Raw genomic sequence first — 25,202 nt, 5'->3', positions numbered from 1 at the left:
CTATTTTTGTGTCTTTCCAGCTCTCCATGCCCCCACCAGTGGGTACGCAGACAAAAGCCCCCTATATCTTTTCACCGCTGGCTAAATAGACGATATTTAGAAAGGGTGGGAGGGACGGTGATTTAAAGCCACAGTGCTTCTGTTTTGTTTGCCAAACACCTTTGTGAGACACACTGAAGCTTTTCTGCTGCCTACCCAACATTCACTTGAAGCTAAAGCTATATGCACCTGGTAAAGACAAAGATGTATTTCTGTCTCTCAGCTGCATTATTTGTGGCATAGCTTGCTTTAGGCTCAACAACCCCCTGCTTGCTTCTCTGCCTGGCTGACTGGCTGGCTGGCTGGCTGGCTGTCTTTGCCAGAACCACAATATTTCACTGCATTCGTCAGTGCAATAGACTCAGCTGTCAATCCGACTCCCCACCCTTGGAAAGGGTTCAGGATTCTAATCCCATTACCCTCCCCAGTTCATCTGAATCTTAATGCATTCTGCAAACAAGATTTTATGCATGATCTTCCTCCTCCCTCCCTCACCCTCTCCATCTCGCTCCCTTGTTCCCTCTTCCTCTCTCTCACTTCTTGGCTTACTATCCCCCCCAAAGAATCTGTGTGGAGATGGCTTCAGCTCTTGTGGGCTCAGAGAATGTGCAGTGCACAATAGTAGTCATGGAGCAGGCAGACAGGCAGGCAGCTTTCCCTCCCTCTTTGGCCTGTTTACCAGATTCCCCAGCATTAGGCTCATTTATGTGCTCACTCTTTTGGGGCTTTAGGAAGCTAAACACTCAGCCTGAGGTAAAATAAAAAGTACGAGGCGTCATAGAGCAGATATGAGCCAATGTATGCTTTGGAAAATAGTAACAAAGACGGTAACAGGGTCTTTTTCTGTGAACCATTCTTGTTTTTGTGTGTGAGAAAGAGCATGTGTGTCAATATGTGTGTGTGTGTGTGTGCGAGGGGGGGGGTTGATAAGCACAGAGGGATTGTACATGTGTCTGTGTGTGTCTTCGTCTCTGCATGGGCTGTCAGTCTCATCCCGCATGCTCACAGAGAGTGGAGAATGACATGCTCTCCTCCTACACAGCAGGAGGAGAGCATGTTATGCTGATTGCAATTTTTGCCCCAGAATTTTTTATTTTTTTTAAGTTGGGAACATAGAGCCAAGGAAGAGCAAATGATAAATAAAAGATGCAATCTACTCCAGGGGACAGGCAGCCACTGGAGGATGAGGGCTTAAAAGCAGGGCAGTCTGGGAGGGGGCTGTCAACCACATCACACACCACATGTATTGGCCCATCAAACACATACAGTGGGGTATGGCCTGAAAAAAGAAAAATGCATGGTGATTGTGAGGGTGTGTTTATGTGTGTCTGCACATGTGTGCATGGCTTTGTGTGGCTTCTTCTGTGTGTTTGTGCTGTCAGTGGGATGGGATGCAGTGTTGATGATGAAAGACAGTAGCGCAATAGAATAGATGAGGAGGTTATTGTGTATGGGGAGGAAAGCTAATATACTTGAATGGATCTGCTGTCGCTGTATTCCTCTCCTTCCCCTCCCCTCTCCTCCGTCTCCTTCTCTCCCAAGTGAGCAGCTATAAAACTCTCCATATTTACTCCCCTAAGGCCAACTACCAGCCCCCAGTCTCCTGTGATTATTTATCTTTTTCTCAAAGACATTAATCACTCGCCTTTTCCTTTTTTTCCTCCATCTCTTTCCATACATCAGTGCTGTGGAGGAAAGGGATAGGGGGATGGCATTTTAGGGGAAGAGCAATAGATCGGGTGGTATCAAGAAAAAGAGGGGAAGCCTAGAGGGAAAATGTGGGTGGAAAATGCAAAAGAGGAAAGAGGCATTGAAATGGTGATTGCAAGTGAAAGGGATGTATGAAAGTAAAGAATGAAGCGCAGAAATAGGAAGAGAGTGAGATGGATGGCGTGTTCTTTCTCTCATGCGAGCTCATCTGTTCCAATGCCAGCCTTTGGGATACATATTCATATATGTATGCAAGTGTTATCTAGCAGTCCACTGCTCGTTGGTTATAACAGGTTTATACAATGCAGCTCCAGCCCTTAAAGCACTCTTTCTACCCTCACATCTGGAACACAGCTAGCCTCTAACTGTGTGAAAAGTTTCTGTGGGTGCATGATACATTAAAAACTGCAAATGAGTGGAATTAGATATGCATGCTGCTTTGGGGAACTGTCCCACAATGGCGGCTAGTCTTCCGCCAAAATGACATTGTTAGAAGCTGATCACAGAAATGTCAGTAAATCTCACAGCTGCGTCAAGTTTCACTTTCCTTCAGCTTGTCAGTCAGGCCGTGCCGTGCGGTGGCTTAGCTTCATTTGCTGGAATAGAAAACCTCCAGATCTGCTTGTTCTGATCGAAGCATCTGTTCTCTGGTCCCTTTGTGTAATTTAGACTCAGCAGCTCATCATGCTGAAAGGAAGGCTAGCATTATGAAGCCCCGTCCTCTAATTATAGAATTCTAATCCTATGGTTCTAGCATGGCATGACAAAGCAGGTTTGCACTTCATTACCCTCCTTCCTGTTTTAGGCCTCCAGTCTGGGTCAAGTTCATCCCCTCATGCCTCGTTTATTCACAACATGGACAGTCCAGCTCCTCCTCTTTTTGACCCTTCATCTCCTTATTTCTAACCCCTCCCACCTTTTTCTACCTCCAGGGCTTTGTGCTGAAGGTTAAAACAAACAAAAAAAAACAAAAACCATCCAATCAGTGCACACACCACCACCTCACTTTTACTATCCTGTTACCGTAAGCCTTAAGTCCCTAAGGAGTGACATACTGATGCCTGGCATATGTCGCTCTTTGCTACATCATTAGCATAGGCTACATGCTACAGCCTATTCATCCAGTTCTCCTTGTTAGGCAAATTTTTCCACATGAGGCTGCACGTCATTTTATCATCCTGCTGCCCCGAAATTACAGTGACGAGGTGGACACTCGGAGGCTGCTTTAAATCAAACTAGAATGAAAGTAGATACTCACATCCTGAAAACTATTTTGGTGTATTTTCCATGGTGGTGCTGCTGGACTAGATAGCCTCTAATGTGTTGCTTTTCCGCTGCCTAGAATAACACTGAATGTCCATGGCAGTCATGCCTGTTTGAGTGTGAATGTCATCCTCCTCTGCTCCACCTATTTCGGAGACAAACCGGTGTGTTTTTGTGCGCGTAAATGTGTGTGTCTGTCTTTCCCGTCTGCATGCTCATAACTCAGGTTAATTTGTTCACGCTCTGGAGATTCTTAATTAGGTTTCTGCGTCATCTACTCTCTTTCACCCTCGTTTTTTTTTTTTTTTTAAATATTCACGATGCCAATGAAATGGTGAATGGCAACTGGGCTGGTGGTTCCCTGCTCTTTTTTTTTTTTTTAAACAGTCCATTCTTGGAAACACAGATGGAGAAAATCATAACAAAGACGCCTTTGAAACTTATTTTTAGCTCCTTAAAAGAGAGGTTGTTGATCCACGTGACATTTTGTATGACTTTTATATGACATATACAGTATGTGCTTGGCATTCGGGCAGAGCTGTGGGAATACCTCACATTATACAACGAGTCAATACACAGACAACACCACAAAACAAAGGGGCTGATAAAACAAAGACTATTTGCGCACACTAGGAGGTTATTGTTTGTGTTACAAAGCAGTAAGCCAAATGCCAAGGAGAAATCTGTGCCACTTCCAAAGTTGAAGCAACACTGAGCTTGTTTGTGCAAGAACTCACTCATTCACATACACACACACACACATTTTTCCTTCACAAGGCCATTCAAAGGGCTTCTTGAGGCCCGAAATCTTTAAGCATTTCGTCCATGAAGGCGCAGAAATTGAGATGCGAAACATTAATCTTGCACAAGCATGTTGTCAGCAAGACACGGCATGGCTCCACTGAGTTTTTTTATGCTTTTGGTGGGTGAGGGCTTATTCTTCTTGTTTGTGTGTGGGCTGTTTCTTTTCATGTGGGTGGATCTGGTTTTGTTTTCCTGTTGGGCCAGAGAGCTCCTTTATCTTTTTACAATGCCCATGGAGAATGAGCCCACATGCCCACTACCAAAGACAAGGAGACAGAACGCTTCCAAACATGTTGTTGGTGTGTGAGGAAAGCAGCGTGTTGTAAAGAGGCTAAAAACTTCTGACTTAGGACCTGAAGAAATGCTGACGCCGTACACCTCTGTCACGTTGAAAGCTATCGCCACAAGTTATTCATTTTCTTTCAAATGATGAGCTCAGGAGAATCTTGTTTAGAGGAATCTGGGAAAGTGGGGTCAACCGATCCCATCTGTGGACCAAACTCCAAGGTGCAAGTTTTGATGGAGCATTGATCCAGGTTCTGGTGCCTCGGGTCTACCCCTCGGCATGTGACTAACCTTGGACGTGTAACGTCATGGAAACATGCTTGAGCCTGGAGCAAGTGTAAACATCTGGCTGTCCAAGAGAAAGGGGCAGCGACTGCATGTATTTGAGGAGTCTTAGGAGGAAAATGCCCTCTCTGTCTGGCTGTGTGTATCTGAGAGGATGGGAGAAGCAGATTTCTATGTCTATGTCCCATTATATTGGCCGAATGGAAACATGATAGGATATCTTTCAGCTGTGTCATGGAAATACATTTGCTTCATCTATCTTTGTGTGAGAACATGTCCGTGCATACAGGTGCATTCAAATGCTAGAGAAAAGACTGTATTTTATAGGTTTTTAATCAGGTTCATTTTGGTTATAATGTGTTTTAGCTCATCAGCAGAAACAGCCAGACAGCAGTCTGCCAGATTTCAGTCTGGTTGTCTCTACTCGGGGGGTGGAACCCATAAAAGCAAAATCTGACTGTGACAAAACCGTACCATACCTGTCGAGTGATAGATGACCACTGGTTTGTCTGCTAGCTGTGTCGTGTTCTTAGCTTGAATTCTCCAGAAGGTCCGCATTTCCAGTTTCTGCCTCAGCTTCAAATTCTATCTAGTTTTCGTCCCAGATGGGCCTTTAGATAAGTTGTGACCACCACAGACCATAACTTCCTGTAGCCAGCCATGTTCCATCATCTACACCTGGCTATAACGGTCTCCTTCTCTCCACATTTCCAATACTGTACCCAAGATGTACCACCAGATGATGGTCCTGGCATCTCAAGCAAGTACTAACGTCTGTGTGGCTTTTTTCCACTTCGTCTACCTGACTGGAGCCAGCCACTGTCCCAGTCCTATTCCTGGTCCCAGACATAGTTGTTTCCTCCCTTCCCCTCTTAAATCATCGCTACCCGGTCCAGCCCTGGTTGCCTTGTTTCTGCCAGACTGCCAGGCTATTCACTTACTACCCAAAGACCTCTCTTCAGAACCGACCCTGCGCCCTATTACGGCCTATAAGAGCTGTGTGCATCGACCCTTGTTTAAATAAACCAGCTAAAGTTATAAAGTTCCAGAGCTTGATCTCTGTAACGTCTGCCCCGGTCCCTGTTCCAGAATGACTTGTCTCCTGTCCCAGACTGTGGCTGCTGGGTGTGCGTCAGCACAGCTCCTCGGTTGGCTGACTCCGTCTAGGAATCCAGTCCTCCTTCCACAGAGCTGCTGCCCCTCTCTCCTCTGTCAGGGTATGAAGCATGGGAAGCAGGCGATAGAAAGGCTACTAAATCCACAGTGACAAGGCCCCTATTAAAAGACATTTTTTCTATTTCATTTAATGACTTTTATTACCAGCCACCCCTCTCTCTTCGATTTGGCAATAATAACAACAGGGGAATGCAGCGCTCAGCGTTCTCATATCTGATTCTCCCTTTCTTTTTTCTTTTAATGAATTCCTATTTGTACCAATGGGCTGCTGAAATGAGCACGAAGAAGCCCAACACGCCGCTTACTGCAGTGGAGGGTTCCGTGTATGGGTTCAGGGCACATGTTTGTGTGAAATAGAGAGAGAGAGACTGACATGTATGTATATGAACACAGTTTGAGAGTGCTTGTTAAAAGCTGCACATATGCTCTCGGTGTTTGCCACTGAACAGAGTCGCTCTGTGTTTGGTCAGCAGCTGTTTTTCCCCAGAAGCCAAAAAAGCTTTGGATCAGCCCAAAGTTGAGCAGCACAGCAGCAAACCTTTTTATTTTTTTTTTTGTCTGTGTGTGTACACACACATAATCACTCTATAGTTACAGAGTTCAAAGCTGTGCCCCGTTAAGGACACTCATTTTGAACCATCCCCAACCATTTCTTGACATTATGTTGATCTAAATCAAACTAACCACAGTGAGACGCTTTCAAATCAAAAGGATATTTCCCCGTGTTTTGACAAACCGACTTTGACTTCTGATTTACCTGATTGAGCTGCTTCCTGGACAAACTTATCTGCATACACGCACCGCTTTGTAAGTAAAGGTACATTCTTTCGGCCTGATTTATGCGTGAATATGAGCGCGTGTGCGTATGACGCGTGTTAATGGCTCATTGAGGGTGTTTATGGCTATGTGTGTCAGGCTGAATAAAGGTGAGGCACGTTAATGATAAGAGGGTGGATGACATTCCCATCTGTCATCATTCCCACCCTATCTCATTTCCACTCCTGGACACACACACACTTGCTTCACATTGTCGCGGCGCCACTTACTAGGCGCCTTAGAATAAACAACAGCAGAGGCTGAGGGTTTACCTGCCACTGACCCCTATTACACACGCACCCACTGACAGAGGTGTTCACTCATTGACTGGTCCCTCCCCCATTATTGAGCTGGCCCAGTGCTGACCTCCTCACTTGACCCACGGGGATTCGCTAAAGTCAGAGGTCAATCTGGTCAGACTGTCCCTCCAGTGGCTGATTACTCTGCTTGAAAGACGAGCCCATGCCTACATTATTGCTTTCCAATGAAAAGCACCTGACCAAAGGAAAAGATCACTTGCATGACTGAATGTGTGTTTCACATGTCTCAATGAGCAGTTTCTCACCTGAGAGATCAGTCTGGGAGAGGACAAAGAATACGCCCAGTCCTTTTGTGGAACAGCCAGGAATCCGAGCCAGATTGTGGGAGTGGGAGGGGGCATTTTAGCCCCTCGCTCTTTTTGCCCCGCAAACTCAAGTGCCATGTGAGCTATGTGGAGGAGGAGGAGGTCCGGAGAATGCATGGTGCCCCTGGCTGTGCCTGGTCCAACGATGTCGTGGCTGTGTGGCATGTGAGACATGCATTCATTGCTCTGTGGCAGAGCAGGACTGAATATAGCTAGAAAAGCTCTCCAGGCGTGAGGGTGATACACACAAAGAGAATGAAAGAGATCCAAAGGAAGGAGGGCTAGGCTTTCAACTGATGAGGGAATTTAGTTTGTCTTTCAAAAGAGTTTTGTCTTGAAGGACTCCTTTCTTTCCCCCCCCCCTTGCTCATTTACTTTCTTGCTTGCTTTTTCTTGCCTCATTCTTTCTCTTGTCATGTCATTGTCTTTTTCTTCTACTCCTGATCTCTGTGTACCCATGCCTATCCTCTCTCTCTGCCATGCATTCCCCCCTCATGTTTACAAGTTCTCATGGTCTCTTTTTCTGTCCTCCTTGATTTCTCCACTTTAATTTCCCAAACCACGCAACAGAAACTCATTGTATTCATACTGCCCCAGTCTAGATGCAGTATGTTTCCAAGGTGCTTCCTGTGTCTAAAGTCCCAAAAGAAGGCTATAGCTGCCTTTCTAACGTCTGCTCTCTGTGCTTTGCTCAGTGCTAAGTAGCCTGCATCCAGGCCTTGGGGGGGTAACGCTGTTTCTGCATTTAGAGGCTCTGTTTAGCACTGCCTAGAATGTTTGAGAGAACAAGACTTGGCCTATTTCCTTTGGCGTTTTTCTCTGAAGTTGCTAAATGATCCTGAATTTAATGTTTTCCTGGAAAGTTTTTTTATTTTGATGGGGTTCAACATGCTCTGCTTTTCAGAAATTCATCTCATATCTGTGGCTTTTATATGCAAGTCATTGATCTCAGTTCGGTGCATCAAATGCCAAGTTCAGTGTCATAGTCAGTTGCACTTTGAATGCAGTACACTGTTTTTTGTTTTTTTTTACTTTGGGTACTTTACTGTAAGTCTTCACTGAAAATGCCTGTAACTGTTTTCTGTCTTTTGTGGCTAAAGTAGGACTTGGCAAGATAAATCAGGGTAAATCAGTGCCATGGTCTGAAGAATACTGGACTTCTGTTCAGATCCACAGTTTTGACATTGTTGAGGATGACTGTCTGCCACTACATGTTACTGCTGTCCTGTCTATCTGCAATCTAACCCAAACCCTACTATCTGTCTGCCTGGCTGTCTGGCTAGCCGTTAGCTGGCTAGTTGTCCCTCCTGGGCGGCTACATCACTTCCCCCTATATCCCCCTCTCAGCCAGTGACAGCCCCAGCCTGGGGAGACATGGGTAATGGTCCTTTCTGATGTACACCCTGACTCAATTGAACTGGATGGCAGACACACGCCTAAAATAACAAAAGGAGGGGATAGAAAGAGAGGGGGCTGAGTGGAAGAAGGGGAGGGAAGGAGCCAAGCGATCGATAAAGCAGGGACACATTGCCTAATAAAGATTTATTCCTTTTTTTTTTCCCTTCGCCATCCTCCTTGGCAGGGCAGAGAGGGGGAGGAGAGAATGTGATTAGTGGACCTCTTGTCCCAGGGTGCCTCTGATAGCATGTGTGTGCACGGCAGTATGTTTGACCCAATGGGTTTTGTGTATTTTTGCATCACTTGTGTGTTTCTCGCATGTGTTTGTCTGTCTTCCCAAGAGCAAAAGGGGGTTAAAAACAGACTCTGCCGTTTGTTCTGCCAGCAGTGGCACTAGCAGCTGCAGCTGTGTCCCTGCCTCTCTCTCTTCCTGTCAGCTAATATTTAGTTAATCTTTGGTCTGGGACCTACGGGACTGGTCGGAACTCCTGGTGCCCCATCCATCTCTCACTGATCTATATTCCGCGCTGGATCCCTGTGCCATTAACCACCACCGAGGGGAGGATGGAGCTGCAGAGAGGTAGAACGAAGAGGAAAGGGCAGATGGGTGGAGGTAGAGCCGCAGAGAGACAAGAGAGTGATGGAGAGGAAGCAATAGAAGGAGGAGGGGGAGCTGTCTGCCATCTCAACTCTAAATTAGAGGAAAAGGGAGGAGAGGAGGTGGGTCAGCTATTTCAATTATGGCAGAAAACGTCCCCCTCTAATTTTGAGGAAAAGTTTGTTTGTTCGGCTTTTCGAAGCACGCAACTCCCAGTCACTCTTTCCCACCTCCTCCTATTTCCTGCTTCATCGGACGCTCGCTGATAAAGTCTTTTGAGGAGCAGGTGGAATTGCTTTAATCCAACAATGAATAACTGAATGCTCCCGCGTGGAGGTTGGAAGGCGGGAGAGAGTGATCCATATTCAGTGAGTGGATCACTTCATTGATATGCATTGTGTAGTTATGAGAGGGTCCACCTGCGAACGCTCCAAGTGCTGAGTCACTCACTAAGACACAGACTAAATGCTTTTATCCCAGACGCCTGGTCCATCTGAATGGAATATAATAGGCTATAAAGTGCTTCGCTAGCCCCGGCTTCTTGCCCCATGCAAACCCTCACCCCTCACTCTGTTGCACAGTACTCTAAATCTCATTTGACCACTTTTGTGGAAACAAAGTGTGTATGTGTGCTGCTTTAATTACATCATTATTTTCTCCTCTTTACAATGTTTTTACTCTTACCGTTTTCATGCCATAATGTTCCCCCTGCTGTCCATCACAGAGAGCCCTGTCCTCTCATTTCATCCTCTTTGTGTGCACTCTTTGCGTATCTTCCCCCTCCAGTTATGTGTGATCCCTCCGCTGCTGTGTGCGCATGTGCGCCAGCGTGGGGCACCTTTTTGGGCCTGCAGGTTGTGCGTAATGAATTGCAGGGCTGTTTTTGAGGCACAAGTGGTCGAAAAGGCAGGAGCCAGAGAATAGCTCACCAGTGGCGGAGCGTGTGGAGGAGGAGGAGGATGGACTGCTGGATGGATGGAAGGAAGAAAAGAATGAGGGAGCAGGAGAATCACTAAGAGAGGAAGAGAAGAGTGGTTGTGAAGCCAGTGAGCCTTAACCACCTTCTGTCAGTCTGTCTGCTCTCAGTGCTGTTTTCTCTCTCATAGGAATCTAATGGCTTTTCCACTGTCCTCTTTCCAAACCTCCACCACTCTCTTCCTTTCTTGCTATCGCTGTGCTATTTTTTTTTCCTTCCTTATTCTTCTCCATCTCCTCTCGATTTCCCAGTTAAAATCCCCTGCTCCCCTACTGCCCCCCCACCCCCCCTTTCTCTCCTCGTGTCCTTCCAGCTGCTGGCCAGGGGAACAGCTGACTAAATCTAAAGCTGGGGCCCCTGGCTCTGGCCCCTGGCTCTGGCCAGGGCCCCAGCTTTGCCACAGCTCTGCCACAGCCTCCTCCAATTCTCTGCCCTCCTCCCTCCTCTGGCCTCCAGTCCTGGCTCCCCTCTCAGCAGCCCCAGCTCAGCTCTGGCCCTGCCTCCGAGCCTCGGCTCCAGCTCTGCCTGACTCTAAGCGGTTCTCTCCAACCAGCCCCCTCCATCCCACTTTGTGGCTGAAAAGCCTCACAGCCCTTCTTCCTTTAAGCCTGCCCTCTCTCTTTTTATACTTTTTTTTTCACTCTACTTTTTGCAAATTCATTCGCTCCCTCTCCTCCCTGCTGACGGGCTGTAGAAGGGCCCCTGGTACTGTCCCAACATATCTGGACCCAGGCCTCATCCAGATTGGCTGCAGCTCAGTTCTCTGGCTCCTACACCCAGCCTCTATAGCCAGGCATCTTTCTCTCTCTGACTAGCAGCATTAGTCACTGTAACTCATTGTGGCCCGTTTTACTCTTAGCAACACTCAGTTTTTATATATTCGGTCAGTTCCCAACACCTCCTGCAAATCTCTCACTCCTTATGCATCTCCTCTATTCTTGTTTCTCTGCATGTCTTTAACTTGAGCGGACAACCAGAAGCAGAAGCTTGCATCCGGTGAGGGTGTGAAGCATATGACACATGATTGGCAGCAGGGGGAGGATGGGAAAAAGCAGTGAAAAGGAGAAATGGGCATTGTCTCATCTCCAGACAAACCGCGGGCTCGAGTTTGATCATTGCCCAGGGATGAAAACCCTTTGTCCCTCCTCCCAGACCTGCGGCTGTCAGAGCGAGGGTGCAGGCTTATGTGATTAGATGCAGGCCCAAGTTCTGCCATCAGGTTTGTGAGCAGACGCTGGGCACAAAAGACGCATGTCAGAGCTCTTCCTCCTTTTTGACTCCCAACTGCTTTGAAATGATTGAGTGAAGGCTGACAGACTCAAGTTCAGAGTGTGCCCCACAGCTACACCGGGATGCGTATTCTCTTTGATTAGAAGTGGGACAACGGAGCCAAGCGAGAAAAAAAAAAATTGCCAGCCTGCACAAGCTGAACCTCATCCGAATCTGTGGAAAACCTTACAACTATTCAGATTTTTATTGAGTCCGTTCCCATCGGTCCAGTGCCCAGTACAGCTTTTATCACTTTGCTACCTTTGCTGTCTTTTTTTTTTTTTTTTTGCTGTGTTTTGGTCCTTTGTTTATGTGTGAGAGGAAAACTGGGGAGCAGCAAAAGTTTCCTTTGGAGTTACGTTTTCTCTCATTGACTGACAGATGCAGGACGATGAAAGCAAATCAGAATGTGACAGAAACTTCAAAGATTCCCACTTATTAGCAACGACCTCTCTCTCCGCGTGGATTTGTCATATTAGAGACGGAAAGAAGCGAGAAGAAACGGAGGCCTGTGACGAAGAAGCTACCTTCCAAACAGCTCAAGGGGGTGGAATGAGGAAGATGGGTGTAAATAATCAGCGCTGCAACCAAATCGGAGCGCTTTTCAAATACTTTCTCAATCAAAACAATCTTTTTGATATGCGCTTACTGCGATAACGGGGATGTTGGAGTGCAGAAAGCGCAATGGGCGTGAAACCATGAAGAACGCTGTGTGTGCGCTTTGTTTGAACCAGTGCAACATTATCTCACTAAGTAAGTCTCTTTGTCATGCTCTTCTAACCTTATAGACTCCCTCTGTCCCCCCCCACCCCTACCTCTCATCCACTCTCTTGTTTAGGATGGCACCCATTGACTGCCACTGACCTAATTTGGGCAAATTTCAATGACCTACTTCATGGGTGAATGCTGACTTGCCCACGGGAGGCGTTTCTCTCACACACATGCACACATATTCTTCTCTATCTTTATGATTAATATGCAGGCCCTCAGTCTCCTGGTACTGTTGCTGTGGTACAAGGCAAGCACTACTGAGTGTGCCTCGCACCCCCCTTTCATGAATCTCAATCAACACCCCCCCCCCACACACACACACACAGCAATATGGCATCCCCAATGAGTGCAGCGAGGATCTCTATGTGCAAGCACTTAGTAATATTTAAACAAAGCACTTGGCTTTTGTTTCACGTGGTCTCAGAGGTGACATAGTCCTTCAATTCGCAAGTCACTCATGAGATATAATCAGCATAATTGCATCAGGATGCGAGTATTCTCCGGTCATCTGTGAAAATGCTAATTTGAACAAATTTCATCAAACAATCTGGAGATGTTTTGAGTGTACGGACAATCGCATTAATTCTTTTCCAAAGTTGGAAGGACAGAGATTGTCCGTGTGCAACAGTAATCTCATTGTGGGTTTGATTTTTCTTTTTTTTTTTTTAACCTACTTAAAATTGATTCAAGCATCATTGCATCCCTCAAGCAGTTTAAATCCCAGTCGACTGGACATGTGAACCTCGGGAGGTTTTTTGGGGAAAAAAGGTGTTGTCACAGATGGATCACTTTGTCTCTTTTTACTAGGGCGTAAAAAGACCGTCACGTGTTGTTCTTTTCTTGCTTTCGTGCAGCTGTGCGTGTTCGACAAAGAACCAGAGAGGTAGCTTGTGTATTTGGTCCTGTGTGAGCAGACCTGCCCGCTTTCCCTCTGTGCTCCTCTCTGTCTGGCCACATACGTGCACGGTGTGCGCCACCCAACAAGTACGACAACAACGAATGCAAAAAACACACATACATACAGAATCGCCCCAGGCAGATATGTGTTGTCATGGCAACACACAGAGATGACAACAAAAGAGGGGGAATATTGTCTCCCTCTTGTCCAGCAGGGTGCAATTTATCTCAGTGTAGCCCATGAAAGGCGGCTATTTACATGAAACTAGAGCTGTTTCTGGGAAATAGAGGTCTCTCTGAAGGTTTTGATGTCAGATGCCTGCTTTTAGCTTCGAGAGTGGAAACCTTAACCATGTAGAGAGGGAGAGGAGTGAGAGCTGTAAACCTACCGAGACAGCTCAGTTCCCTTGTGTGGTTGCAACTCTTCACCCTGAAAGTCTCAAATCGTTTCCCCTCAATACACTCGGAGAAGGCCAAGCGTAGCGTGTGATTTCAGATGCTTACAGTTTGCACAGAGTAAATCTAGCCCTCTTGCTTTATAGCTTATCCTTAAGAGAGTGGTGCTAACATCAACGTCAATATTTACAGGAATAGCCTGCAGGCAAGTGAATCGACCACCTTGATTCAGCAGAGACATGCTCAACCCTTCTCTTGCACCCCCTCCTCCTCTAACCCTCACTTATCTTCATCTCGGTTATTCTCATTCCCTGCAACAGCCCGACTTCTGAGGTATTTGCCTCCGTATTGTGTTGTATTGTGTTGTGTTGTGCTATATGTGTGTGTATTTGTGTGCGTGCAGAGTCAAGGTGCGTCCTGCATACACGTACGGGGGATCTTTGACAGGACCACAGCTTTCACACAGGCTCAGCGGCTCTTTGAAAGATGCTGGATGACGCATGTCAAGTGATATTAAACGTGAGAGAACCCACCACCCCAGCCCCCTCCCTCATTCACCCCCTGACTCTGCCTGTCTTGCCACTGTGGAACATGTCTGCCGCGGTTAGCATGAGCTGTGACACTTTTCACTGGGGCTTTTTGGAAGAGAAGTGCCACATCTGACGTAGAAGGCCTCACATCTCCACAGAGTTGAACGCTTTGGTCCTCACATCTCTACAGAGTGAACGCTTTGGTCTGTGTACGCTTTTGAAAGATGAGCCGAACAAGCGACCACAATCCAAAACAAATCTGAGTTGAAGTGGTTACTAGATTTGATTCTTGATACTAGTTAAGGACTGAGCATTTGTGTGGTATAGAACTGTCTCCTTAAATGAATATAGATGAAAGCAAAGTGACACGTTTTTTTTTCTATGAGTGTTTACTACCATTTCTCTGCGGTGTTGGTACACATGGCGAACGTGTGTCTGCCTCTATCGCTGTCTGGTAGTTTTATACAGCGGGATTGTGGCTATAACTGGAAACCCTGTGCTGCCCAGTGTTTTGGTGGGATGTTGGGCGGGGGCGACTTCAAGCTGGCACGCACTGGCAAACAGACAGCAGCGAGTGTGACCTCAGTGACTGCGGGAAGGAAGGGGTTAAACACGAGCCAGCACGGCTGCATGGGCTGCGTTACGCAAACTGGCGGCTGGCTGGAGCTGAAAGGGGAAGTGCTGAGCTCAGAGGAACACTGGCTCAGAGCCATCACTCCCTCCTCCCTCCTTTGAAACCCCCCCCCCCCTCTCTTTGCTCCCCCCCCAACCATCCTCCCCCTCCTCCCCGCCTCCTCGCTACAGCTGAGTGCTCCCCATGCTTCCCACCGCCAGGCGTGGTGATGTGTGTTTGTGTGTCTGTGTGCCTGTGCTGGAATGCAGCTTCCCCCTTGGCTGGGGCCTGTGTGTGTGTGTGTGTGTGTGTGTGTGTGTATGTGTATATGCTGTGTGTGTGTGCACACATGTGTGTGTCTGTCTGGAATGATGCCTTCCCTTGTCTAGTGTGTGACGTCAGTACACACAACGGGTCAGCTTAGGGCTAGGCAACATTTTGTGTGCGCGCGCGTGTGTGAGTGTGTGTGTGTCTGCGAGAGAGAGAGAGGGAGAGAGAGACATGGGAGGGGGAACAGAGGAGGAGTCGGTTATTGGAGAGAGAAAAGGGAAAGAGGAGGGGCTGTTTGTGAGCAGAAGGAGGTTGACTGCTGGGAGTCACTGAAGCCAGTATGCGTGCATGCATGAAGGCATCATGAGTGTGTGTCAAAGGGTGGAGTTGTGTGAGAATGTGTGCATGTCTTTGTGTGTCTGTGTCTGGTAGAGTGTGTCGGGTGACTTTCCAAATGAAATGGGAAGGTTAAAGAGTGTAAGGTTATTTCCTGGCCTGGAAAAGTAAACCAAAAACACACACACACACACACACTCGCACATGTGCGAAGCAGAGTCATGCTGTAGTTTTCAGTCCAGCGCTGCTATGTGCTAAAAGTGATGCTATTTTCATTTGCTGATTAATTCAGTTCACTTTTAGTCACGTTGTGTTTTTAGCGTGCGCTAGCTTCGCTTTATCTTTTTACTGCGTTTTGTTCTGTTGCTTCCTTTTCTTAAAAACGTTTTTTTTTTTCCTTCGTGTCAAAACAATTTTTTTTCTAAAAGCCGTTTTGTCAAAAAGCTTCCTCATCAAGGAATTCACGGGTCAAAGTTCAAATTGAGCTGGAGGAACACGTCTGTTATCGCTTGTGACAAGCATAGCAAATGTCATTTTGCAAATGATGCAGAAAGATCCAGCAGGCGCATCTTCCAAAACCAATGAGGATCGTGTGTTCTTTGTTTACTCTTTTTACATGGTCGACTAAGCCAGATAGACACAGATCTGCTCATTTCAGCAAAGGCTGATGCTATTGCTGCAACGCCACGGTTGCATAGGTTTGTCATTAGAGACATACTCGAGATGTGAAGCGGCAGACAATGGCTTTTCGATGGATCCCATTACCTCCATGTATAGCTTGCGTGGCTCTGCTGGGACGGGACCTCTGCTAATTACACACATTTATTTCCAGCCAGCTGTAATTTCATTCACACTAATGAACCTTGCACATGGATCGGGGATAATGTATAGTTAGTGTACAGGCAGGAGACTAAATGAATAGGTTTCTGGCTTCTCCGGTGACAGAAATTTGCCGAAAAGCGACTTAAAGGAACAATCCACCAAATACCACACAGGTGGCTGAAATCACACCTCACAGTAATGTTAGACTTGAATGTTTAACAATTAACTACCATTGGCTGCACCTAATGCCATTAAATATGTCCGTTGTCCCCCACTGTCTTGAATGTTTCTTACAATCATTTTTGCAGTTTCAACACTTATTTATGTATATATATATATATATATATATATATATATATATATATATACATCTCATTCCCATCCTCAAGCAGAGGCATCGCTTTCGGTCAGCTTACGGGTCAGCTTTCTAAGCAGCAACCTTTGGGATCAGTCAGCAGAGCAGTAACACCAGCTCTGCCTGTCAGGCCCAATCCCGCAAAATTAGAATCCATTTTGAAAGTGATAGTTAGAAAATTGCAAGTCATTCCTGATGTACAGCGTGGCAACTAAGTGGCAGCAGCCCAATAGTAGACAGTCCTTTCAACCTCCAGCTGATGACAACTCCAATCACCCACACAGCCATCAGTACACGCACACACAGGCGTATGCACACATACATACATACATACAGAGATTTCGACCCCGCCACCTCCATGATTAGCATTCCGATTTTGCTGTCAGAATCTCATGGGAATGTAAAAGCATTGAAATTCATGGAATAACTGAAAGCATTAATTTATGCTAAATTCTGTCTGTCGGGATAACCGGTCAGACTGAGCGAGTGTGTGTCACTGCGCAAGCGTGAGTGTGTGTGTGTGTGTCTGAATGTGTGGATGATGAGAACACACCCGAGGAAGAAAAAGACTTTTCGCTCCACCGGTGGGTTCAAGACATAAATATGGCCGCCCCTGGAGCTCAGTAGTATTATTCTAGCCTGTCCCACACCTTGGACACACGCATGCACACAAACGCCTGGAGCAAGGTCTCCTGCAGAATAACACGGATCTTGTTTATAGTCTCTGTATGAGCTCTTCCTTATAGGACCACACGCATGCATGCATTGTTGCTCACACAGAGCTACCCTCCAAGAAGCTGAAAGGCCTCGTATTTTTCTTTGTTGCTTTATTAATTGGACAAGTTCAAGGAGCTCCTATGTAGGAGATGCTCCTTTAGCTGTGGGTGGGATGGAGCTTTTGGGGACGGGGGGTGGGGGGGTTGCCCAACACTTCTTGACCCTTCCTCGACCTGCACCGCAGCCTTGCTTTTCTTCAGTTGTGATTCAGATCTTCTTTCACCAGGGCCTCATGGTTCAATCCAGCCAAAAGGATTGAATTCCAGTCCAATAGCAAGCCTTTCCTCTGTGAGGTTTTAGCAGGCTGTCTTTGGTCAACATAGAGTACGGATCCCATGTTAGCGCTCAATCTTCCACAGGTGGTCCTCTTGGCTTGGGGAAGCTCAGATAAAGCAGACTCGACTGTAGGTTTTTGCTCTGTGTCTGTCTGCAGCTCATGAAGTAATGTGATTAATTTGCAAGGCTAAAGTGAAACTGTGTAGGCGAGTGGGCCTTGGATATCTACTTGTTCTCTCTTTTTCCTCTTTTTGTGCTTTTGTTGACTTGCCTTTAAACCAGCCCATTTCTTTCATCTTGTTACTTCCAATCTAATCTATCACGTACTCTGAATCTATCACACACACAAATTTATACACAAACCAATTGCTGAGTGTTGTCTGAACCACATGGTGCCATATTAAATTTAGGTGACAGTCAGTCATGAACCAATTCGGCCAATAAACTTAATGACCTTCCCACTGTTGGGCCTGAGTTTACTCAATTGACTTGGAATCTTAATGTGATTGTGAAAATATATGTATGTTGCTCAATCTAATTTAGTCCAGTGATTTTTGGTACACTGAGTACTTTTGTGCTTTGGGAAGCAAACCTCAGGCCCGGCAGTGGCCCCCTCACTCAACTGCCTTCATGTGAGAAGCAAACTCCTGTTTTATAGAGACCATATAAAGAAGGTATTCTTCCATCAGTGCAGATGTGTGTTGATCAACTTGTAGCCCCTCCCCCACCTCCGAAAAAAGAAGAGTCCGGTATTTCTGGAGCTCTTTGTAGCTGAATAGACAGAAGTGGTCTTAGCTGGTCATGAGTGCATGCTGGCTTATCCGGCACTCAAACCATTTCAAAACTAAAGATGGAGTGAAGGGCAACTTGTAGGAATGCTTTGATGCGGGTCCCCCAAAGAGTGTGTGTGGTCTGCTGGACTTTTTAGAATTTGAACGTATACGTGTGCTCATTCTTGCTCACTTTGTCACACACTGTTCTTGCTGCCGCACACAGCATTTTGGGCCAAGTGTGATTTCACCCGGGCGGTCAGGAAGGGTTTCTAGGGCAACCTCACAGAGGCCTTGTTCTAAAAATGGCCGCCATGGTTACTTTGAAAGCCAACCCTGGCCTCTTGAACATGCACAGAAAAGAGCCCTGAGCACCACTTGGGGAGGGGCGCTGGGTAGACTTGGTGAGGGGGAAACCAGGCTCTTTAATAGCTAGCACATGAGACATTGAAGGTTTCATACCCACCCAACTAGGAGTCATGGGAGGCGTGTGTGCATGCATGTGTGTGTCTAAACAGTAATATCCCTGTACTCAGCGCTTGGCTATATTAAAAGGGCATTTTTGGCGCAGGGGGCAGTTTTTGGTGCCCAGACGATTGGACGGGGAAAGGCGAAACTCATTACCTACCCATCTGTCAGAGAGCGAGAGTGAAAGAACTGTGGGAATGTGGACAGAGGGAGGGTGAAGGGGGGGGACGTAAAGGGCTTGGAAGGTGAAAGAGTTAGAATGTCCATTAAAGTAAAGGGAAGCGCAACAGAGTTTTCCTTTCAAACATGCAAGTGTTTTATTACTAGTTAGTTTTTCATACTCCCTGCCATGTGTTTCAAATCTAAAACAGTATCTCTGTCAATTTTCCCTTTTGAGGGGGGGGAGAAAAAAGAAAGTGCACATGCTTTTAAAGCCGTCTGTTGAATGTGTGTTTGCATGTGTGATGCATCAGAGGCTGATGTTTCTTGGGGCTCTCTCAGCCTCACGTGCTTTTGATGTTCTCCTGTTTTCCTCCGGACCAGGGGCCACTCTGGAAACACAAGCTTGACTCATGCAAACAAACACACACACACACACACACACACACAGAAATGTACACATCCACAATGAGAGTATCAAAAGCTCATTTGCTCATTTGTTTGTCGTTTCACGGCTAAATAAGTTTGCTTTCGACTCGACAACCAGCTGCCGCGTGTAAACCTTTTTGTCTCATTTAAGATTGTCTCAGTGTGCCCCCCCCTCCCTCTCTCCATCTCCCACAGCTGTAGACATATAAGCTTTGATCACTGCAGATGCAAGCGGCTGCCATATTTGATCCACACCCCTCTTCTGTGGATATTGTTAACGAACATGTACTTCCTCTGCCAGCTGGCTTTCAGAATGGAAACATATCTCCACGGCAGACTTTTGCAGTTGTGTCCTGTTTGATATTTGCAGCCAACACTTCTTACTTCTGCAGACAAAAGTTTTTCAGAAGGGCACATGTTCAAAGACATTATCATTTCGGCTTTGATGCCGTTGTAGTGGGTTAGGGTAGTTCAACATTTCTGTAAAGTTAGCTAAAGGTATGATGGACCTCATCCAAACTAATCTAAATGTGACTTTGCCTTTCTAAAAGCTGCTATAATGAAAATGTTGAGGAGAAATATAATGTCCCTGCAGATGGCATGCTTTACTTGTATATGAATCCCCTATATGTAAGGGTTGGAATTCTTTTTACCATATTCTCGCTTCACCTTCATTTTCACCCACGCTCTGACTGCATCTCTGAAGCACAAAGGAGTAGGGAAAGCTACTTTGACCTGACCTCTGTTTAGCTTGCTTGTACAACCATCAGCCCATCTTCATGTATATCCTATGAAATATTCAACTCGTGCCCCTCCCTCCTTACCAAACCGAGAGAAACCTTTGATATGTGCATTAATATATGCTTTATATCACAGTGAAGTGTGCGCACAGTGCTTTGATAAACATATTAAAGATATGTATGTCTTTGCCTGGTCCACATGAATTTCTGAGATCCCTCCTGAGCACATAAATGCATTCATAAGCTGCTCTTCGTCTCTTCTAGCCACTCCCATGATTAATAAATCATGATCTCACACTGTGTCTCAGTGCGTGTGCACATGTCTGTAGCTTTCATATGCTCATGAGTGTGTGTTTTAAGCCACTGTCGGGGACCCCACCTGTCTCATTCATATTTATGTCTTTGCATAATGACTAGCCACGCCTCCAGATAGCAGTGTAAGAACAAGATCAAACATTATATTCAAACAAGAGTCTGTATAATTCATGCTGGAGCAGGCGTGCTCACTGCTCACTGCTCACTTCCTCGTCTCTTTTTCAATTCCTCCGGTTGTGGATCGCCAGTTTCATGCGTTTTGATTGATTTCTGTCAGACTCACTTACCCTCACTCAGAGAAGGCAGTGGACTGCAGTGGGTCCCGAATGCATCTCATGATAAAAGGCTACAGAACATCGTCAATGTGTTTCTTTCTCCAATAATGTAATTTATCATAGGGGCACAATTAATGACTTGATCAACTGATTCAGTTTGCATGTAATAGATGTTTTGTCAGAACATGGTGTTGCCACAGTTTGGACACTAGTCGCCCTGATGTTTTTGAGTTCCTGTTTGGTGATGATTGGTTTACGCTGCAGAAGAAGCAGTATGTCACATTCAAGAGGCTGGATCCTTGCTTGAGAAACTCTTTCAGTCAAAACTTGATCATCAAAATTGTTATCTATTGTTAAATCACAAGATGAAGGCTGGGTGGAAACCCTCGGGTATGATGAAACCTATTTTTAAAAGGCCTCTCTTGACAAAATATTCTTACCTTTTGTCCTCTCTTTCAGGGTTCCATCTGAGTGGGACGGTCACTGACCCAGCCACATCCCCGGAGCTCGTGTGCAGCGTCAGCGTCAGCTTCGACCGCTGCAAGATTACCGCGGTAACGTGCACCTGCGGAAACAAAGACATCTTCTACTGCGCACATGTAGTGGCGCTGTCGCTTTACAGAGTACGGAAACCCGAGCAGGTCAAACTGCACCTGCCCATCTCGGAAACCTTATTCCAGATGAGCAGAGACCAGTTGCAGAAGTTTGTCCAGTACCTGATATCTGTCCACCACACCGAGGTGCTGCCCACGGCGCAGAAACTGGCTGATGAGATTCTGTCACAGAACTCGGAGATCAACCAGGTCCACGGTGAGGAAATGAGTGTGTTAGAGCGTGTGTGTGTGTGTGAGAGAGGTCACAGGGACGTCTAAGATAACATGAGAATTTTAAGTGTGCCTTCTTGCCTTTACATGCATTGGTATTGATTTTATGATCAAGGTAAAGCGTGGCAGGATCAATGTTAGTCGTTAATGAGATCCAGACGGTACAGGAGAGACTATGTGACTGCAGTCAACACTATATAACCCGGTTTACCGGTGAGGGGGGGGGCAGAGAACAAAACAAAGTCAGAGATGAAGAGGGCACATATTTCCGGTTCTTGATTCTGTGCATGCTGCGTACCTGCAAGAGGAAGAAAGCAACCAGTGAGAACAGGAAACGGTGAGACTATGTGAAAGAGCTGATGAGTTACTGCTGTGTGGTTCTGATGAGTTAATAAAACGGGGAAGAGGATAATGAACAGATATATAAAAATGAATAGATTTTAAAAAAAACGAGCAGGAAACAGACTTTGAGGAAGGAAACTTTTGGAAACTTAGCAAGAGGGATGAAAGAGGAGAGATGACAGCAGGACACAGATTTCTGAGAGTCCACATTAACATCCACATGTTTAAAGTCCAACTAAATTCTGAATCAACAGGCTCAGATATGTGTAACGAACACTTGTGAGTGCTCTGTGTGTTAACAGCAATGCAAAGTGTCACTTGTGAGATCACTCGAAGTGCACACTTCTGAAATCTTGCAAATTTGTGGATCACATTTCCCCCTAAAGGACAGCATAAAGCAAGACAACTGGCTTCAGTGTTTTTTGTTTTTTTGGTGACTGTTGCTCAGAGTGCTGTGGTAGTGCAGCAGCTTTATGACAACAACACTCAGTGCATGTGTATTAGCAAAAAGCCACATGGAATCCAATATGAACGTCCTCATTCATGTTTCACATATGTATGTGTATACATATATATATATATAAACCGTTCAAATCTGTGATTGGAACAGGTGTATAAATTAAAGCACCTAGGCATGCAGACTGCTTCTACATTTGTGAAAGAATGGGTCGCTCTCAGGAGCTCAGTGAATACCAGTGTGATACCGTTATCGGATGCCACCTGTGCAACAAGTCCAGTCGTGAAATTTCCTCGCTACTGAATATTCAACAGTCAACTGTCAGTGGTATTATAACAAAGTGGAAGCGATTGGGGACAACAGCAACTCGGCCACAATGTGGGAGGCCACATAAAATGACAGAGCGGGGTCAGCAGATGCTGAGGGGCATAGTGCGCAGAGGTTGCCAACTTTCTGCAGAGTCAATGGCTGCAGACCTCCAAACTTCATGTGGCCTTCAGATTAGATCAAGAACAGTGCATAGAGAGCTTCATGGAATGGGTTTCCACGGCCGAGCAGCTGCATCCAAGCCACACATCACCAAGTGCAATGCAAAGCGTCAGATGCAGTGGTGTAAAGCACGCCGCCACTGGACTCTGGAGCAGTGGAGACGCATTCTCTGGAGTGATGAATCACACTTCTCCATCTGGCAATCTGATGGATGAGTCTGGGTTTGGCGGTTGCCAGGAGAACCGTACTTGTCTGACTGCATTGTGCCAAGTGTAAAGTTTGGTGGAGGGAGGATTATGGTGTGGGGTTGTTGTTCGAGAGCTGGGCTTGGCCCCTTAGTTCCAGTGAAAGGAACTCTGACTGCTTCAGCATACCAAGAGATTTTGGACAATTTCATGCTCCCAGCTTTGTGGAAACAGTTCAGGGATGGTCCCTTCCTGTCCCAACATGACTGTGCACCAGTGCACAAAGCGAGGTCCATAAAGACATGGATGAGCCAGTTCGGTGTGGAAGAACTTGCACAGAGTCCTGACCTCAACCTGATAGAACACCTTTGGGATGAATTAGAGCAGAGACTGTGAGCCAGGCCTTCTCATCAGTGTCTGACCTTACAAATGTGCTTCTGGAAGAATGGTAATAAATTCCCATAAACACACTCCTAAACCTTGTGGAAAGCTTACCCAGAAGATTTGAAGCTGTTATAGCTGCAAAGGGTCAGCTGACGTCATATTAAACCCTATGGATTAAGAATAGGATGCCACTTAAGTTCATATGCATGTAAAGGCAGATGAGCGAATACTTTGGGCAATATAGTGTATATCACTAAATATCTAAAGTGACTCAAATCAGATTTTTTTTTCAGTTGATGTTACTCCTCTGATGTTTTGGGAGGATACCTTTCACCAAAAACTCTGAAATTTTCACATTCCAGAGAATGCAGGTTTGGGCAATGTCCAGATCATTGTCACAGATACACTGGAAAGCAGGAGAGGGACTGTGTCAGACGCATTCTCACTCTTAGCGACACCTCGGAGTGGGGCTTGGGCAGAGCACACATGAGCCATGACTTGATGAAAGGAGTATGCTGTGGGACTCGCAGTGTTTTGTTTGCAGGATGGCAGATGAGGCCTACGACTCATCCATGATAATGAGCCTTTTTTGCATTGATATCATGTCTTTGGAGGTATTCGTAATATCAGCTAAAGAGTGAGAAGCAATCAATGAAGCAGGCAAATGCAGTATGAAAAGCAAGCATCATGAGCACATACGCTGGGTGTATTCTCCACACAATTACCTGCTCGATTCAAACCCCCAACATTGCCCCCACCATGTACTGGGGAGCAGAAAGGGGAAATGCAAGGTCAGACTGGTTCTGACATTTATTTGCATTTGTTTAAGGGTCACCCGCATGTGTACATATTTAATGGAATAGATTACTAGATATATGCTACATCAAATAATGCTTCATTAATGTAATTTATTAAGTTTCACTGGCAGGTGTGAATGTAGTTTGCATTTTGCTGCTTTCGATGCTGACTATGTGTTTGAAGAAGGGTCTTTTATTTGTAGAAATGTTCTCGGTTAGACTTTTTTGTTGCCTGGCTTTTTTTTTTTTTTTTTTTTGTTGTTGTTGTTGCCTGATTTATATCATTTGTATTATGTGTGTGTGTATGTGTGTCTAGGTGCCCCAGACCCAACAGCTGGAGCAAGCGTGGATGATGAGAACTGCTGGCACCTGGATGAGGAGCAGGTTCAGGAGCAAGTCAAGCTCTTCCTCTCCCAGGGCGGATACCATGGCTCGGGCAAGCAGCTCAACTTGCTCTTCAGCAAGGTCAGGACCCAGGAACATTGATTCATCCACATACAGAACACAAGAACACGCGTACAGTACATACCAGCCCTGTCAGTCACGGCTACAAGCACACTCGCCTGTGTTGGTCTACCACCCTCCCTTTGGATTGTCTTGTCTAGTTTCATTGCGTCCTTTGAATATATATATTGTCTCCCTCTCTCAAGTGCACTTGTGCTATCTTTTATTCCCTCAAGAAAAAGGAATAAAAGGTAACTCATCATAGACATACATTAAAGGCCAGGCTGTCTCTTAGCTCGTGCTAATTACAGGAGGGAGTTGAAGCATAAGATAAAGAGAAAAAGAGGGATAAAAGGTGGGAAGGATTTCACGGTATACTGCTCCGTACCTGTGATTAAACGATTACATGAGAGATGTGGGCTTCACTCTGTTGCCTGGTATTACAGTGGCAGAGCAAGGCCAGCATTAATGCACTGTGTGCTATGTAAAGACCGCAAGCCAAGGCCATTATCATCCAGCCTGACTGGCTTTTAGAATATCTCTCGGCTTCATGCTCTTTGTTGCCTGTTCATATTCTTTTCTACGCACGCATCTATATGCATGCAATGTAAGCCACATATACACTTTCATAGATACTTAGCGAGTATCTTGTATAATACTTGCATGTGACTCCAGCCAAATCATAAAGCCACACTTGCTGTATATGTTTACGAATTGGCTAGAGAGAGGAAAAAAAGATTTGCACATCATGTACACACGTGTCCACCAATGCCACGGATATGTGTGTGTGTGTGTGTGTAGCAGAAGTTAAGAATCACTGTTTGCTGCTTTTACTGC

The 25,202-nt window shown here is 45.9% G+C and overlaps 1 protein-coding gene across 1 annotated transcript in view; it reads left to right on the top strand.

The window, feature by feature from the left end:
* The window catches only part of LOC140309761 (zinc finger SWIM domain-containing protein 6-like), a 43,012-nt gene that overhangs the window by 811 nt on the left and 16,999 nt on the right, over positions 1 to 25,202 (top strand). The window contains exons 2-3 of the mRNA XM_072387749.1: positions 20,903 to 21,253; positions 24,238 to 24,386. Of these exons, the coding sequence (XP_072243850.1) occupies positions 20,903 to 21,253; positions 24,238 to 24,386 (500 nt within the window). The remainder of the gene's footprint in view (positions 1 to 20,902; positions 21,254 to 24,237; positions 24,387 to 25,202) is intronic.

The sequence above is a fragment of the Leuresthes tenuis genome, unplaced genomic scaffold, assembly GCF_036924035.1.
Source record: "Leuresthes tenuis unplaced genomic scaffold, fLeuTen1.0.hap1 SCAF_6, whole genome shotgun sequence".
NCBI lineage: Eukaryota > Metazoa > Chordata > Actinopteri > Atheriniformes > Atherinopsidae > Leuresthes > Leuresthes tenuis.
This window is presented reverse-complemented; position numbering and strand designations above follow the sequence as displayed.